The 21,379-nt window shown below is 16.5% G+C and overlaps 1 protein-coding gene across 4 annotated transcripts in view; it reads left to right on the forward strand.

Annotated features, from left to right (window-relative positions):
* The first annotated feature begins 1,588 nt into the window (after positions 1–1,588).
* The window catches only part of LOC108002410 (putative phosphatidate phosphatase), a 141,714-nt gene continuing 121,923 nt past the window's right edge, over positions 1,589–21,379 (forward strand). For all 4 annotated transcript variants that reach the window (XM_062081562.1, XM_062081559.1, XM_062081561.1 and 1 more), the window contains exon 1: positions 1,589–1,962. In XM_062081562.1, coding sequence (XP_061937546.1) covers positions 1,899–1,962 — 64 coding nt within the window. In that variant the 5' untranslated portion in view covers positions 1,589–1,898. The remainder of the gene's footprint in view (positions 1,963–21,379) is intronic.

A 21,379-nucleotide genomic window follows, 5' to 3' on the forward strand; every position in this document is an offset into this window, starting at 1 on the left:
TAAATCTTTAGAAAAAAATCATTACATAATAAGTGAAAAATTAATAAATGATAATTTTATTTCTTGTACATAGACACTATTTTTTAAATTTTTCATTTAGTTTACATTCAATATAATATGAAGATTATTATAAAAAATTTAAATTTTAAACTATAAAAAATGAATGAAAATGGATAAAAAAAATACGATTTTTTAATAATTTGACAATAAATTTAACTAAAAAATAAGTAATAGAAAAAATTTATTAAAATATAATAAAAGAGTAAGAAAAAAAAAGTTAGAAAAAAAAGAGTAAAGAAAAAAAAAATTAGAAAATCTGTTTTCAAAATTTCAAAAATGTATCTTACTTATATATATATATATATATATATATATATATATATATATATATATAGCAGAAATTCATTAATAATCTCTTAAGAATAATAGACTATAATTTTTAAAAAATAAAATTAAACATAATATATAGCAGACTTTTATATTTCGATTCTCTATATATATTATATAGACTATATAGACTATATTATTATAAATAATGTAACTATATATAATATATAAATAGATCTATTTGTTTCAATTCTTTCAAATGTTTCTTTTATTATTGTAAATAATTATAACCTTATTCAAAATTTTTAATATTTTTACAAGAATGAGAAAAATTCTTATAATTTATATTAGATTTTAAAAAAGTTCTATTTATTTCTATAATTCAATACGCACTATAGAAAAATGAGGAAACAAGCAATATTTTTTATAAATATAAAATCTTATAGATTTATTACATTTCTTATATTTGTTAGTAATTTAATTGTTAGTATTTAAAATAACTTTATTTTTAGATTTTTTATATATAAATCTCATTTAAATATAAATAAATAACTAAAATATAAATTGTGTTTATTGATTTATTAAATTTTCAATAAAAAAATTCCATAGATTATCAGTGCACTTACTTAGAAATTAAACTTAAAAATTAATATTTAAATATTATATATATTACAAATGCGAATAAAATTATTATTAAATACTTTATGATTAATATATTCTTTCTAAATTACATATGTAAATATATATAAGAAATAATATATGAAATAGAGATAAATTTAAAAAATTTTGATAATTTTATAAATTTTTAAATCGTGATGAATAAATATAATAATATGTTTTAATATATTTCTATTTAAAATTTAATTTTTTTTTTAGTTTACTCATATAAATAAAGATAAAAATCTTATCAAATATCACATTTTTTTTAAATTCTTCAAAAATCTATACAGAATTTCTTTTTCTTTAATATCAACTAATTTTTTTTTTGAATAAATGTTTTTATATAATACTATAAGTAAATAATATTGTGTATTCTAGTGATAAAAATTATAATGTTTGATTACATATGTCAGAATGGCAACTATTGTTCGCTAAAACAAAATAATATAATTGAAAGGTGAATGTTCATTCATATTTCATGGAAGAGACTTATATTTCATGTTTGTTTCATGTTACAATGAGCACCCATTATTAAACTACGGACTATGATTCAGGCCGGACAGGCACGTGCGTCGTATGCGCGGATGAAGTAGTGGAGTGAGGCGCAGCCGCAGTCGTCGTTCGGATCTCGATCGAGTCGGTGCTGTGGTGTTTGTAAGTAGATTCGCGAGCACTAGTTCAAGCGTCGTTTAGTCCATTCCGAACCGTCGATAGGGATGGATCTTTTTCTTAATTTTTCTATATAACTATACATAACATAATTTTCTTTTGTACATTTATCCACTTTTTTTGCAATCGTGTGTGTTTATCGATTGTTCGTTCATTCGTCCTTTTTAAGATATTAACGAAACAGGCAGAAAGTGAAAGGACAGAGAAAAAAAGAAGGAAGAATTATCACAATTCGAATCATCATGGATAGATCATCGAAAATGATTCTACAAAAAATTATTATAGATTTTGTATGCATTTTTATTGGTAAGTGAATTAACGTATTTCTTTACATGTAGATGCGTTTATGTACATGCGCAAACGAATGTTTCTGCGATTCGTAGTACAATTAGTAAATGACTGCCGCCAGAGATTTCTTTGTATCCGTGCTAAAAGGGTACGATGAACGATGATTACGTTATATCAGGCGGCTGTCAGATTGACAGTTGAGGCGCCACACGCGGCCCGTTTGATCTTTATACGAACTAACCTTTAAATTGGCAGGTGCTTGCTTCGTTGAGGATATTGTTACCGATGATGTATTGTCTACGCTTGTAAATTCTCACATTATAATTAGTTATATATTCTGTTCGATAAAACTACGAATTGTTTTGTAAAATAGAATATTTGTTATGCACATCGGAAGGTTATTATTTAAGAGCTTCCAAGAATATATATTTATTGAGATTATTGCACGAATTAATCATCTAACACATTCTTCTAAATTAGATGAACTTAAACAAACCAAAAAAAGGTACAAACTGAATGTGATACTAATAGTAGTTTTTATGTTTGTAAAAGAAGTTTTTACTCAGGATTTTTTACAAACTACTGTATGTGTTTTTACATTTTTTATGAACCTATTAAGCGAGTTTTTTAAAGATTTGTTATTTAATTTGAACAGAATATGTAGATTGTTTGATAAAATAATTTGAATTTTTGAATATGAAATTTTTGAATTTTAATAATGAAATTGATTAAAAAATATTATTTAATTTATCTTGATAAATATGATGCATATATAACACTCTTTAGCTCGATCGATTTAATGTGAGAAGTAATGACACGGTTTTGTTTAATGGCTTTCTAATACGCTGTAGTTACTTAAATGTTCTTTTTTTTGAAAATTTTAGGATTTTTTTTTATAATTGGTATAACATTTTTGACAAATAATATAATTTTTTCAATATTCTTTAGTTAATAAGTATAAAATTATAAGAATTTTTTTTAATAAAAAGAAAAATTCAAAATTAATTTGAATAAATCATTATAAAAATATTTTTAAAAGTTAAAAAATTTTATTTATCTTATTTATTAATTATAATAATATATTTTATGTAATAGTTTTAATTTTTTAATTATAAAATTATATTTATCTTTTTAATAATTTTTTAATTTCTTTCTTGAAATCTCGATAAAAATAATATAAAACAATTATCATTTAAAAAAAAAATTCTTTGTATATATTTATACATATAAATTTAATAAAAAATGTATATATATTATAATATTTTTATTATTTATTTAATTATTTTTATTAAATGAAATAAATGAAAATTTTTCGTTCATAATAGTATTAGAGAATAAAATGAATGAATTAATAATTTACAGTCATATCAGTTATTATTTTAGTTATTTTTGTTTTATTATATTTCAATATTTTATTAATAATTTTATAAAATTATTTTTCAATTCATTATTATTATTTTATATTATAATATTAATATTTTAATATTAATATTGTTTACATTTTTGTAATTTTTTAATTAATTTAATTATTTAATATAAGTTTCAATAATTTAATTTTTAATTTAAAGATTTAAGATTTAATTTTACAAAATTATGACATTATATTATATAATGTAACTTATTTATTAAAAATATAAAATTATAAATTTGATTAAAAATTCATTGAAAAAAAATTGATTAATATTTTACGTGAATTCTATTTAAAAAAAATAAATATTTAAATTTAAAATGTTTAAGAATAATTTAATATTTTATTAACGTAGCATATATTTATATAATATATTTTTATTTAAAATAATACAAAATAATTAATAAATTTATATATTGACAAATATGTTTTTCAATATAAGAATTTATTTTATATAAATTCAAAATAGAATTATTTAAAATCTTAATATTGAATTTAAAAAAAAAATTATAAAGCAAATAATAAAAAATAAGAAATAATAAAAATAAGAAAAAATAAGAATACATTAATATTAATTAATTAAAAAATGTTTATCTATTTATAATGTATACATATTACAATTCGATTGAAATATTATAACGATAAAGAAAATAATATCAATTATATATTAATAATAATAATCCTATATTTAATAATAATAATAATAATAATTTTAATAATAATTTTTTCATAATTAATTTAATTCTAAATAATTATCTTTTTATTTTCTAAAAAAAATTTTTATGATATAATATTTTTTAATATAAAATAATAATAGTTTTAATATCTATAAAAATAGTATAGGAATAGATTTTTTAGAATAAATAATAAAATAAGACAGCTTGTTCAGAACATCAAAAAAACTAAAACTAAATTGTTTTTATTAAGTTCATTTTAAATAAAGCTATACAATTTCAAAGATTTTTTCGGTTTGTTAGTATCAAAATTATAAAATTTTATTTTTAAAATCTTGATTTTAACTTAATATTTTATATATTTTTCTTATGTTCATGTTTTTTTAATGCCTTTGTATTGCCAAGTTTTGCAAATTGTAAGTGATTCATGAGAATTAGAATTAGTGGTAAAAAGACAAAGACAAAAAAGCTTTTTGACAAAGAGAAACGTGGCAAACAGGAGAATCACAGATACACATGAAAATCAGATAATATAAAAATGAGTATTATTTGCAGTGAAAAGTAGGTCGAAGGCATTTTCACCTTGAAAATTGTTCACAGGTATCTATTTGTTCCATCTTTATTTGTTGCGTTTGTTTTCGCATTCAACATGTGAATAAGGTTCAAAATTGTGTTACTTCATTTTTCTTCTTTTTTATTTCTTTTTTTATTAAAAGAATTTGTACATAAAATGGCACATAAAATCTTTCGATATTTTAAATGAGATCGAAGTTTATTTTTAAAAATGTGAAAAAGAGAATTCTGAAAGAGTAATGAATATATTAATGTTTATCGAGTGAAAGAATGTTTATGCATATTAATGTTTATGAAAGAATTGAATGTTTAAAGTTATTTTTAAAAATGTTTGAGTTTAAATATGTATTGCATTCATATATGTATATAAAATTTTATTTGATCGTTTTCATTATTTAAGATTTAATAATCCGATCAAAATTAAAAAAAAATTCAAATTTTAAAAATGTAATAGTTTCTTTGTTTAGTGGTCATTTTAAAATAAATTATTATTGAGTAAAATGAAAAAAATCTGAAAAAAAATAAAAAAAAATAAAAAATTTATTTTAGATTTATAAAATATAGAAAGAAAAATTATACTAATACGTGAATATTTTTTAGGAATTATTATTCGAATTAATGTCATCATTTAACTTCATTAAATTTATAAAATCAAAAATAATTCCTTAGAATTCAAGGAGTTGGTACGATTAATAACAATAATTGCTATTCAAATAAAATTTAATAGAACTGAAATTATTTTAATAGTTGATATTATCTAATTTTCACAATATTCTCATTCACTATTTAATATTAAAATTAAAACAATTTTATATTTTACAAAATAATTTCAAATTTTCTTTGTCCATAGTTATGTATTATTAGTTTCATATTCATAAATCAATAAAATAATTTTTAATGACATTATATTAATGCATTGTGGAAATAATAAAAAATTAAAATAATTATACTTTTAGAAGCTAAGTATCACAATAAAATGGAAATAATGGAAAAAAAAGAAAAAATATCAAAGTGATCATATTTATATTATAGTATCTATAATTTTTTTTTTTCATTTTGATATTTTTTCTTTCCCTTTCTTTCTTTATATTCTTATGGAAATCCGTTTATTGTGAAAATATTATATCGTTCTTATTGGTACTGAATTTTTCTTGACAGAAAATTATACATAACTCTGATTGAAATATTTATTGGATATTGTAATAGTACACATTATAATATATTCAGTTTCGCATGTAGGATGTTATTATGTTATTATATTGGAATATATACTTTGGAGAGGAAGATGTTGATTTAAGGCACGAGTTTTTACATTAAAATAATGGGTAAGCATGTAATATATGTATAATGATGAAAATGGATAGAGGTATATAATTATATTAAAAAATAATATTAAAAAATATTTTTCTTAAATCTTATATGAAATAAGTTATTGAGATAGATAGATTGATAATATAATATTAACAAAAATTTGATTAAAAAAATATTGATTATTTAAATGATACAGATTTTCATGATTCTATAAATTCAATGAATAATACATTTTTTTATAAGAGAACAAAATTTTGTCATAATTATTTCATATAAGTTTATGTGATTAAAATTTTTACATTTGTTTTTCATTTTTAAATTTTACATTATTATTATATTAAAACAAATTTTTCTTATTCTTTATTTCTTTTAACAAACATAAAAAGCAAAAGATTGTCAAAGATAAACGTAATTTTTCTTTTGTCTTTTAAATAAATGTTATATATGTAGCAATATCTCCTAATTAGTGTATTGCGAAATATTAATATATTATAGAAAATACATCGAATAATCGAAATTGTAATAAAATTTTATTACATAAATATAAATATAATAATGTTTAATATTTATTAATATTTATTTATTATATTATTATACAGTTATAAAGTACTATTTCTATTGATATTAGTTAAATCGAAATTAATCTTTTGTTAATATTATAAATATTTTTATATTTAGTGACAACTTTTTAAAATAATTTTTTATTTAATTTTTAGAATAATTTTTTTTAAAATAAATAATAATAAATATGAAAATATGTTATCATTTCAGGTAAATTAAAATTTTCATTCTAAAAATTATTGCATGTTGCGAAAACGTAATTAGTTTTATAATATGTCATAAACATAAAAAAAAATTAAAAATAAAATTAGAAAACATCAATTTACAATAAATGTATTCATCATGTTATGGTGTAATATTTTACATTTTCGTTTTGTTATATTTTTAATTATTTCTTTTTTAAAAAAATTGTATTTTATATTTAACATCAAAAATTAGGTAACAAAAATTACCTAATTAGATATATATTTATTTTTATTTTAGATTTCCAAATCTAGTTTCAAGTTTTTATTAATTATATATTTATAAAATTGTTTATAAATATTGTTTATAAATATTATTGTTTATAAATATATATCTATTAGAAGAAAAAAGATTAAAAATCATTTAAAAATCATAAGAATAAATCTTGCAAATTCCCTTAAAATGATGTCAAAAATATTTCTTAAACGCATTTAATGTAATTTTTATTATTCAATATTTAACGAGAGATATAAGAAGCAATGTAAATATAATAATTATACATTTGCACATATTCTGTTAGCATTTCAAATATGGAAAATTTTTCTGTTTAATTAAAATTACATTTGTTCGTTTTAAAAACACATGATTTTTATTTTTATATATTTATTATCATTTTATTCATTAAACTCTTTTTAAGAAATAAAATATTTAAAATAAAAAAATTAATATAAATTACATAAAAGATATACAGATAAAAAAATTACATATATAAATATAATATATAATTTTTCATTATGCATTCTATTTTATTTTAATAATAAATATCAAATATTCATTAAAAATATTTTTTTCCAAATGATTTCTTCTTTTACCTTTTTTATGTATAATTTAACACGTTGTTCATTTTTGTTTCGACATTATATTTGGTTCTTTGAAGCGCATATTAACTGGTGGCACGGAAAGCGGAACGTCTTTCAAGATTCTTTCTAATAACTGTACCTTTTCAAACTTCGTTAAGCGGCACAAACAGGTCTAATTCTCGGTGTGAAGGGCATTAATGGCAATTTTGTCGGAACCTATGTGTCACTAGATTCTCCTTGTGGCACCATAGTGGATCGAACTCATTTACCATGAGGCGAATACAGATTAGCTAGTCAAAATCGGCTCAATTCAATGACTCAATGGAAGATCAATGGTGATCTTAATAGTTTTGTTGGTTTGCTTTGTTAGTCAATATTAAATATTTCCCACGAATATCCCTCTAGAATACAGAGTGATGATCTTGATTGAGTGATAATTGATACATATATGTATAAGCTTTTTTTTTTCATCATATTTTTTTCTTTTTTTACGATGAAGACAGGAAAAAATAATGAGAGAAAATTTTCTACCACTTAATGAATTTATTACGCTTATAATGCAGTGGAATTCCATTTGTATGAATGAAAATTTATATTATCTACGCTGATCTTATATTATCTGATATTATTATATTTTTAAAGAAAGAATATTTCGTGAAATTCTTTTATAGGAACTGAATTTCTATTAATTGAATGAAAAATCATAATTGATAGCAATTAGATGATTCCTATTTTATATTTGTTTTAATCTTAAACATAATCGTTTTAATATTATTTTAATTTTTCACTTATTATTTATATTTTATATTTTAGTTTTATCTGATTTTCTGATGATTTTCATTACTATATTGTAAAATAATAATAAAATATAAAATATATTTAACTTTTCTTTAACATTTAATTATACATTTAAATGATAATAAATTCTTTATATTTATTTCTTTATTCATTTAAAAATAATTAGTTAATAAAATATTATGATAACTTTTTTAATAATTTTATCATAATACATTTCGTAGTACACAATAATATTGTATATAATGTAGTATGATATGTAGATATATTTTAATATCAATTAAATATTTTATAATATTAACTTGTAAATATATTTTAATAAAATTTAATATAAAATTTTTTATGTAAAGGACAAAATTCAAAATAAATTGCCTTTTTCCCCTTAATTTTGATTGAAATTATTTCATAGTTCACAGTGGCTGATATAAAAGAAAAGAAGATAAATGTTTATCCGTCGAATGTATCTGTAATCGATTGATGTCTAATTTTATTACGAAACATCAGGCGTATGTTTATGCGTGAATGAAAGTGATGATATACGTTAATAAACTTTTATAAATAGCATACCATATAATAGCATACCAATAGCTGGCTATGTATATACTTTTTTTTTCCATTATTTATGCATCAACCACTTGCATGAGTCATTAGCGATGTAAAAATTATATAGATTAGTATACATGATGAGTGTTTCGACATAACGAATTTAAATATTTCATAAATTATTTGTTTCATAAAAAAAAAAAAAAATAAAAAAATGCATTAAGTAAATGCTATATAATATGATAAAGAACATAAGATTAATGTTAATTTTCTAGCAGTTAAATATATTTTCGATTATCTTGTTTCAAATATATAATTTTTAATGCAATTTTTCTTTTATTTTTTATAAAAAATTAAATTATATATATTTATATATATATTATTTATATATATAAAATATATATATTTTATATATATTTTTAAAAAGTTAATTTAAGAAATATTTTAATTTATATTTTATAAAATTTTTTATATGAAAAACGAAAGAAATATAAATTTTAAGGAACTAATTGAAAATGTTTTCTGAATTAAAAGGAATCTGTATATTATATCTTAATAAGATATTATATCCAAATTAATAATATATTTTAAATTAATAATATTATTAATATTTTCAATATTATTATTTAAAATTAATCTTAAACTATTAATTTGATTTAAAAAAGAATTATAAAAATATATTATTTTTAGACTTTTTAAATTCTTAAATTTGCGAGTTTTTTTCAACCATTTTTTTTCAAACAAATATGTTATTTTATTAGATGACCAATATTAAATCAGTTTTGAACCATATTTAAAATGTATGATTTATTATATGTACATTTTAATCTTATATTTACATATTTGAATAAAATTTATATTTTATAAATTTATTATTTATATTTTATATGTTGTACAATAAACATTATCGATGATTTCCTAAAAAAGAAAAAATTAAAATAAAATTAAGTTTATTAGAAATATATTTTATATTTAAATAAATAAATAATTTTAAATAAATAAATAAATAAATAAATTTTAAATTTTTGTAGATTATTTATTGATATTATGGTAATGATTTAATATTATTTTGAGATTTAATATTATTTTTGATGATATATTATAAAAAATTAATGAAATAGATTCATAGATTAATTTCATTATTTTTCAATGTTAATTTATGTTAACATTGATAAAATTTAAATAGATTATGAGAAAAAAAATCTTATTTATTTTATATAAAAATGATTAGTAAATATTTTTTTTATTAACAATAATTAATTAATATTTTGGACATTTAACGAATCGTTATGCATTTCTTGCTATACGCAGAATGTCGAGTCTAATTGTTAATCGAATCGAATTAAATTTGTACCACCAATTGAATCCAAGCAATATCTTACTAGAAAGTTATTATTAGTTATTATTAGTTATTATTAGTTATTACTAGTATAGCTATAAGCATAAAATTAGTAACAAAATTGTCTAGCAATGCAAACAATGCCAAGTATTATTAATAATGCTTAAATATTTTGAAAAATGTTATATTCTTCAGAATAATCTTGAAATCAGAATTATAATGAAATTATTTTTTTTTTCAATACAAATGAATTCTTATATGAAATTTATTGAAATTTATTTTTGAATATAAGCATGTATTAGCACAAACACAAAATTAATTAAATTCATATAGAAAATTTTTTCAAATTAGATTAATACATAAAGAATTTAGAGAGTTTAATTTAATCAGTAACAAAATAAACGATAATTTATAAAAAATTTTATAAAATCGAAGATGACATTAGATAGCTAATAATTATGATATTTAAGTTGTCAATAATATTGATAAGATTTATATTTTATTCTAAGAAATATATACTAATAAAATGAGCGTACAATGTGTAATAATAATATTTTTTATTTCTTTTAAATATTTTAAATTATTTTTAATCAAAGCAATCTTATGTATTTATATCAGATAAATATCATAGGTATTTTACGATACCAGGTATTATAGTGATTAATTATAAAGATTGTACAGATTATATAATGTTTAAATTTTTGAATTATAATATTACTTAAGTATAAAGTTATTTAATAAATATAATCATGATTATGCAATTTAAATTTCATGATTGAAAATCATTCAAATTTATAAGATAATTCGAAAATTTCAATTTTTTAAAGACATTTTTTATTGCAAAAAAAACTATCATGCAATTTTTTTGTTTCAATTATAATTTGATTCTTTATATTCAAAACACTTCTTAAAAGTAATGCTTTTATTTTTTTATTATTATTTATATTATATTTTTAAATTATAATAAAAATAAAAAAAAATGATTAGAAAGATAATCTAATCTTTCTATTTATAAATTTATTAAACTATGCATTTAAATTGACAAAAATTTTTTATTTAAATAAAATAAATCTTCCATTATTATATTAAAATTTGAAATTTTTTATAGGATAGAAAAACAAATAAAATTTAATACAAAATATTGTGTTTATATGTCTTTATGTTATGTTAATAATAGCAAAAATAAACATATTATTTGATTGTTACTTTACATTTTTAATTTTACATCTTTCGTTGAAAATATACATAAATAAAATTATTTAAAAATTACAAAATTACTTAAATGAAAAAAAATTATTTAAAATTACAAGAAAATTACTTATAATAATTAATAAAATATATAATAATTAACTTATAATAATTAATAAAATATTATTTGAAGTGTAAATATCGCCATAAGTTTAATTTTTTAATGAAACTACATATTTTATATTATTTTTCAATATAATAGAAATTTATAAAATTTATAAAATATTATATTATAATAACAAAGGATTTTTTTTATTTAAATAAAAAATTATTTATAATATATATTTTATTTTTAATATTTATTTATTTATAATATATAATTTAATTATGGCATAAAGTATAGAAAATCATTAAATTCCAACCATTTTTTGCTATATTGAATATAATTTTAATCTTTATGTTATTCATCAAAAATTTCGATGTTATTCAATTTCTGATTTCATTAATTTTTTGGTAATAAAATTCTAAATTGGAAGTATAAATTAAAAGAAATGTGCCAAATAATGCAGTTAGATGTAAAAAAAAAAGGATTTTTTAAATGAAAAATAAAATTTTTAATTTTATGTTAAGTTGAAAAATATTATTTATCTGAAAATTAATATAAAAATTAAAGATATACATGTTAATATATTCGTGAGAAATTTTTTAAAAATTAATTCTTGAAAACAAAATGTCAATTATTTATTTATTAACTTACAGAAAATTTAAGTTTGCGTTAAATAAAGATAATTTTATTTTCATCATATCATCTCTTATTTTATCTCTATCTCGTTTCATTTTTTCGATAATAATTTATTTATTTTATATTGTTATCAAATTTTTTTATTTGTTTTCTAAAATTGATCCTCAAAACGAATCTCACGATTATATATCTATAAGATAAAAAACGTATCTACTTTTTGAGAAGTAGAGTTTCATTCTGAAGAATCAAATCGTAGTCAATAAAAAAGATTATTCGATTAAATTATTTTTCCTCATATTAAATCTGAAAAAAATCGAAATTTTCATTTTTTAATATTTTAAAAAGTCAATATCTTACAGTTCATCCTATTCATCAATGATGTGATGAGTTATTGTAACACATTATATAATTGCACTGACGCTTTCTTACCAGTATCACTGTCACAGTAAATCGTGATTTTTATTGGACAGTCATGAAGCTAAAACATTTGATGCGAACGAGAAATATGCGTTTAAAATACATATACAATCGCTTCTTCATACGTACAGGAATAAGTATATCTTTACAGTCACCGCGTAACCGGCTCTATAATTCACCCTGAAATCACTTTGCACGCCGTTGACAACTGTTTTCACTATATTTTTTGTTTCACGAATATACTATGTCATTTTGTCGCAGCTACGATGTTTGCTTTCGTCAATCACCTTTCTTCTCTCTTTCCTTTCTTTTCTCGCTTTTCAATTTCATTCTCTTTTCTCATGTATATGATTACCCAATTTACATGCAAAAATGAGTAAAGTAATTGAATATATTATAATTAAATTGCAAACTTTTTAAAATATTTTTTATATTATACATGTACTTTGCATATTTTACGTAAACATAAAAATATGTTGTTTTTTTCACTTTAATTTTATTTTATTTTAATGATAATTGAATATTGTCAATAAATAAATATCGAATATAATTTCTACATAAAACATAAAACATAAAAGTTGAAAAAATTTTATATGATTCATATAAAAGATAGATATAAATAATTAGATATAGATAAATAGATAGAGAAAAATAATATGACGTTTTATAATATAAAATGATTCTTTTTGATCTAATTTTTTCAGACAAATAATATTAATTTAATACAAAAAATAAATAAATTTAACAATAAAATAATATTTTGCTATATAAATTGACACATATTTTAAATAATACGTTACATTTTCTGCATATTAATTAAATATTTGAACATTACTTGCATAACATCTACGGTTTAATTATAATGAATATATTGTATTCTAAATAAATTTTTTACTTTAGTTAAGATATTATATTTGATCTATAGAACTCAAAAAAATTTAAATTCGATAGAATTTTTTTGAATGCTTTACTTATTATTTATTACTTATTTATTATCTGTTAATATAAAATATTTTCTTCTTCTGTTTTACTTTAGTTATACATATTCTTGAAAATATATCATAGTGTTGAAAATTGAAATTAATCGAAATTTGTTACTTTATTTAAAAAAAAAATATAACACACATTTCAAACAAAATATATAAATATATAAATATATAATTAATCATAAATGTTTTTATATATTTATTTTACAAAAAATTTTTCATCTAATTTGAAAATTCTGATTCTAAATAATAATGAAAGTTTATATCTGTATAAAATATAGATTAGGTTATTTTACAAAAAATTCATCTAACCTGAAAATTCTGATTCTAATGAAAGTTTATATAAAATATAATAAGTTATATTATAAGTTAGATTAGATTATTTTTATCGAAGATTTATTTATATGAAAAATTTATTTGTAGAAGTGAAATTAATATTCAAAATGTTAACAACTTTTTATTTTTCAAATACAATTTTTCATAAGTATTTTTTTTATTACAGGATTACAGATCATTAAATTCATTTTTGAAATTTTTTGAAACTTGAAATTTTGATCTCATATTATTATAAAATCATTAAAAAATCATTAAAAATCTTTAAAAAAATTATATTTAAAATTTTAATCATTCATTTTAAAATAATATTATGACAAAAAATAAAAAAATTGTTTTATAGTTTCATATATAAATTATATTCACTATACTCTGCATATTCATAAAATTTCATTAAAGATATATAATTTTTCATTTTATTAAAAAATAAAAAAAATTGTTCAAATATTTTAAAAGTATCTATTTGATAAATTTTCAAATTCAGTATTTTTAAAAGTGAAAATTCAAACAAAAAAATATTATTTTTTCTTTTCAATTTATTTTTGCATGTAAAATTACTTTCTGTCTCTACACATTTTGCACGTACATTTATTTTCCTATCGTGTCTCTCAAAGCTATGGATAAACGTGTCGACTGGAAAGACAGAAAGATGAGTGTTGCCATGAGTACACGAATGCAGGAAGTGTTAAGGAATGTCTGCGAACCATGAAATATCGAGGCGAAAAGGACACAATCCGTAAGAAGAAGCAATGCGATACCATGTGAACCTCATTGCTTCGGACCGTTATCACGGTATACTTAAGAATGCCTTTTCTCTAAAAACATCAGTTAAATACTGCAACTCTTTGCAGTGTCTTTGCAATGTTTTAATCTTTTGCATATCTGTAGATACATTATAAAAAGAAATATAAAAAATCAAAATTATAAAATTATTTTTTTAATAGTGAAAAAATTGATTTATATTTCTTTAAATTTATTTTGGATTAAAAATAGTTTCATTTTTAAGACATATATTTCTTAATTCTTATTTTCATTATTAATTATATTTTTATTAGTCTTTCAAAATATATACATAAAATGATGCTTACAAAATAAATGAGCAAATTAAGGATTCTTGCGAAATGATATTTTAAATTTCTTTTAAAATTATTTTTTCATGGACTAAAATATTATTTATTGGAAAAAATCAAAATAAATCATTGAAGAGAAATTAAAAAAATTTAATGAAAATAATTATTTTTAAGTGATTTGCACATCTTAAAAAAATTTAATTATTAAAAAGTTAGATTTTAATTTAAATATTAATTCATATAAAAATCAACTTTCATTTAATATTATGAAATCATAGAAATCATATTAGAAATCATTAATAAATGAAAATTTTTCTCTTATAATTTTTAATGTAAAATTTTTTCACAGATTTGATAAATGCTTTTCTTTTACAGAAATTTTGAATTATTTAATTTATTTTTTATTTTATTGCAAATTTTTTATATTCAAGATATTTTACATAATGGTTGAACATTTCTTTGTGAATATTAAGTCCTCCTGGATTTTTTTAAGAATTTGTAAATTCAATCTTAAATATATTATTGTACATTATAGAAACATAGAAATATGAAATGTGAACTAGAAATATAAAATTTGTAAATCGTAAAATTAATTTTAGCATTAACCTATTTATAATTTTATTAAATCTTATTTGAATTTTGAATTGTTTATTTATTAATTGTTCCTAATACATCATTATTTACTAAATATATAGATTAAAAAAAATTAGAAAAGATATGTGCATTGCATTAAAATTATTATTATAGTATTTACATATTAATTAATTAAAATTAATTAGATATAAATATATATAATTTTTATATCATTTACTAATGCTAAATTTCATACTGCAATTATACATATTTTATTAATATGTATAAAAATAAAATAAAAATATTTCTGCAAGTTAATGATATAAAAAATTCATATATTTTTCATATCCTCCTATAGTTATGTATATTTTATTCTGAATTCATCTGTTTAAAAGTGACTGTAGAAGATGATGATTTGAAAGATTTTGTTTAATGTATTCGAACATGGAAGATTTATTTAAGTGTGAAAAGATGAATTTAAACTCATAGGATGATTTAATGATGTGGGCGTTGAAATTGATGAGGCGAAGAAATAATTGAGAAACAGATCTAATGCTGGGAAAGATGGTAATGTTGATAAAAGAGAAAGATTTCGTAAAAGAATATTTCATTATTTATTGATTTGAAACTGCTTTCTCTAATAATTTAATATTTTTATATTTAAATTTGAAAATATAAAAACATAAATATATAAATATATAAATTTATCATTTAAATATTTAAATATTTCATATTTAAAAATAAGAAGGATATTTTTAAGCAAGTAATATTATAAATAAAGAAATGTATTAAAAATAAATATCATAAATGGTATATATAGATTATTTTTAAATAGTTATAAAAGATAAAATATAATTATAGAAATCTTATTTATTATTTATAATTTTCTACAATTTTTTAAAATTTGCATTCAATGAAATAGCATTAAATGAAATAATATTTTTCTAATTCTTATAATTTAATTAGTATTTATAAATTTAATTTATTTTATTATTATATTTGCATACTTATAAACGAATTTTCGAAAGTCAATGGTGCTCATTGTTATAAAATTATTTCTTATAAACTAAGTTCTTAATTATCATCTATTTTCATATTTTTACGAATAATATTCGAAGCACGAATAAAATTTTAATATTGGGATCAAAAAAAGATGCAAGGATTTTGTACTTATAAATATCTAAATTTTTAAATATATTTACTTTTTAATTTTTAATTTATGTTTAATTTTTAATAAAAATTTAAAAGAATGTTAAAAAAACTTAATATATATAAAAATATATATATGTATTATAATATAAAATTTTAAACATTGCTAATTGCTAATAAAATGATAAATGTAGATAAAAATAATAAATGTAATAATTTATAATTATTTTATTCATGAGTATAAGATGAGAATAAGAAAATTTATATATAGAATATCTTTTGTGCTTTAAATAGCAATTTTTTTTTTGAAATCCGGTACTAGTTTATCAGAAATATTATATATTAAAAATTATTACGTTTCACAATAATATCTATGATTTATTTAATTATTTTATTATGTGTTTTATGAATGAATTTTATAATATTAATATTATTGATAAATATAAATTGTGTTTTAAATGTTATTAGTAAAAAACGAATAATAAAAAAAAAAACTAAGTAATAATATTGTTCGAAATAATAAATTACAAAATACGCAGATCAATTACTGTTTTAAAAAAATTTATCACAATTAAATAATTTATTTATTTATTTCTTAATTTTTTGTTCTATTTCATTTAAAAGAAAAAAAAGAAATAAAATATTATAAGAAATAAAATAATATAAAAAAATATAAAATAAGTATTTACAAATAATTATTATAATATATATAAACACAAAAAAATATATAATATTGTATTTTATAGTATATGTATATATGTATGTATAATATTAAATTTATAATATAAATATAAATATAAATATAAATATAAATATAAATATAAATATAAATATAAATATAAATATAAATATAAATATAAATATAAATATAAATATAAGTATAAATATAAATATAAATATAAATATAAATATAAATATAAATATAAATATAAATATAAATATAAATATAAATATAAATATAAATATAAATATAAATATAAATATAAATATAAATATAAATATAAATATAAATATAAATATAAATATAAATATAAATATAAATATAAATATAAATATAAATATAAATATAAATATAAATATAAATATAAATATAAATATAAATATAAATATAAATATAAATATAAATATAAATATAAATATAAATATAAATATAAATATAAATATAAATATAAATATAAATATAAATATAAATATAAATATAAATATAAATATAAATATAAATATAAATATAAATATAAATATAAATATAAATATAAATATAAATATAAATATAAATATAAATATAAATATAAATATAAATATAAATATAAATATAAATATAAATATAAATATAAATATAAATATAAATATAAATATAAATATAAATATAAATATAAATATAAATATAAATATAAATATAAATATAAATATAAATATAAATATAAATATAAATATAAATATAAATATAAATATAAATATAAATATAAATATAAATATAAATATAAATATAAATATAAATATAAATATAAATATAAATATAAATATAAATATAAATATAAATATAAATATAAATATAAATATAAATATAAATATAAATATAAATATAAATATAAATATAAATATAAATATAAATATAAATATAAATATAAATATAAATATAAATATAAATATAAATATAAATATAAATATAAATATAAATATAAATATAAATATAAATATAAATATAAATATAAATATAAATATAAATATAAATATAAATATAAATATAAATATAAATATAAATATAAATATAAATATAAATATAAATATAAATATAAATATAAATATAAATATAAATATAAATATAAATATAAATATAAATATAAATATAAATATAAATATAAATATAAATATAAATATAAATATAAATATAAATATAAATATAAATATAAATATAAATATAAATATAAATATAAATATAAATATAAATATAAATATAAATATAAATATAAATATAAATATAAATATATTTTATATAAAAATATTCTAATATCTATATATAATGGATAATAATAATAAATAATAAATAATAATAAAAATAAAAATAGTATAAAAATAGTATAAAAAAATAAAAATAGTATATCAATATGTCTATATATTTTTTATATAGATATATAATAACATATAATACACGTATATTTAATAAATAGCTTTGAAATAATAATTTAAATATATTAAATGACTTTAATTTAAATATATCAAATATCTTTAATTCAAGTTTTATTTGTTTTCATACAAAGTTTTCCATTTTTAAAAATCGGTTGTGTTTGTAATATGTTTGTAATATCTAGAATATGTGAAATAATATTCAAGTATATTAATAATAATTATTATTATAATAATAAAATAATAAATTTATTATTATTATTTTGAATTAATATTTATATATTTTTTCAAAATATTTGGAACTTAGGATATTTGTATATATATGTATATTAATTAAAATACATATATATATTAATTAAAATTCCTCATGTCATTACATTATTATTATTTTTAAAAATAAATTTAATTAATGATTCATTATTGTTTTATATGTTTCCAAACGAATAAGAATTGTCTTAATTGCTTTGAATATAATTTCAGCATTTATGTTGATAAAAATATAGTGGACGAATAAGGAACAATACGTATAATGAAGTGCATGAATACGGTTAATTGCTTTCCATTTTGTTTTTGAAAGTCATTAGAAAGTTTCTATTATTGCATACAAACGAATCATAGTTCTTTTACTACAAAACGACATTTCTGTGATCTTTATAGTAACCTGCAGGCTTTCAGATTTTCTTTTCACTGTTCACAGCTTTATGATGCAATAAAATATATGAAAGCTATTATCTTGGAAGGTAGCGAAATCACGTTTGAAATATTATAGGAATAGTAAATCAAGTTCTGCTGTTTTGTTATTTACTTATACGAAATATAAGTAAATAAACATAGAAAACTTTCACACCTATAAGTTAAAGTTAATCTAAAATTTTTAATTTTCAATATCCTACATATATTTTGATCAAAACCAAAATGAATTGTGATATAATTAGAAATATTTGAAACACAAATTCAATAGAAAAGACTACATATTAAGATTTCTTGTAATTAATAATAATGAAAACATGAAATAAAATTTTTTTATTTGAATTTCTCATTTTCGAGAAATGTTTTCATATGTTTCAAATGTGTTCAACTATTTTCATATTAATATTCTAAACATATAATATACCATATATATATATATATATATATATATATATATATATATATATATATGTATGTATGTATGTATACTATAATATAACGGAATAAATGATATCAATATAATTGAGGTTCTATTTTTTATTACACTTGTCATTCTATATTTTTAATTAGATATAAAAATCTTAGATATAAAAATTAGATATAAAAGTCTTTTTAATAATTAATAATTTTTTCGTTTTATTTATTGCATATAATTAATATATACTTTTAATATTAAAAATAATATAATTATTTAATTGTTTATAATTTTTTTTATATAATTTGTTTTTTTTTATCTTTTCATATTTTTAAATTATATAAAATTTTGTAGTATATATAACTTTAAATAAATAATGAAAATATTTCATTTCAAATAAATCTTAAATATTAATCTTTGTGGAATAAATTATAAATTGTTTTAACATAATAATATGTAGAAAATCATTTATTGATAATTTTGTGAGAATAATAAACTACGATATATATAATAACTATTATACTCATATATAGAAATAAAATATTGTTAAACATAACATTAAATTGTAAAAAATATTATATAACGTGAAGCAATAGTTAAATTGATTAAAAATTCAATTTCTTTTCTCATTTTATAATTTTTATAACTTTTATAATACATAACATATAATATAATATATAATAATAAGTTTATATAACTTTATATAAATTTTTATAATATATAATATATAACATTCTTTTATAACTTTTATAATATATTGCGCAAACAATAATATAAATAAGGAATTATTATTAATAAAAAATTTAATTATATTGATAATTTAATTATATAATTTATAAATGGTAAATCTACTTAGTTTTGACAAAGAATATCATAATTATTTGCTTCATAAATTAACTAATTTTTTTTTATAATATTTTTAGTATTTCAATTACTAATAGCTATATTAAAAATTTCATTTTAATATCATAATTAAGTGCATAAATTATATACTAATTTATTTGATATTACAATTTTTATGTATAAATAATTTTATTTAATTTTAAAAATAATAATAAATACAATGTAATAAAATATATAATTTTATGTATAATAATATTTATATTAAGATAGTTATAAAATTATAAATAATAAAAATAATATATCTAAATATATATAATCTGGATATAATTTAATTTTATATTTTTATTATTTTTTGATTCTGTATGTAAAATTTCATATTCTTATCTTATTTTATGTCATTTTCAAATTTAATGTATTCTTATATTTTAAATAATAACACTATATTTAAAGAGATCCAAAAAATAAAATGCAAAATTAACTTTTTGATTACCTCAAATACAAAGAATGCGAAAAATGTTAATACATTATTAATACTATCAATAAGCATAGGTGAATGGCAGTTTGAAGCAACGGTATTTTTAAATGCTCAGTAAGCTTGTTAGTCATCTACATAGTGTATAGAAATTCATGGCGATGATCGAACACCTGCGCTTTTAAA

This window comes from Apis cerana, linkage group LG11, assembly GCF_029169275.1.
Source record: "Apis cerana isolate GH-2021 linkage group LG11, AcerK_1.0, whole genome shotgun sequence".
Taxonomy (NCBI): domain Eukaryota; kingdom Metazoa; phylum Arthropoda; class Insecta; order Hymenoptera; family Apidae; genus Apis; species Apis cerana.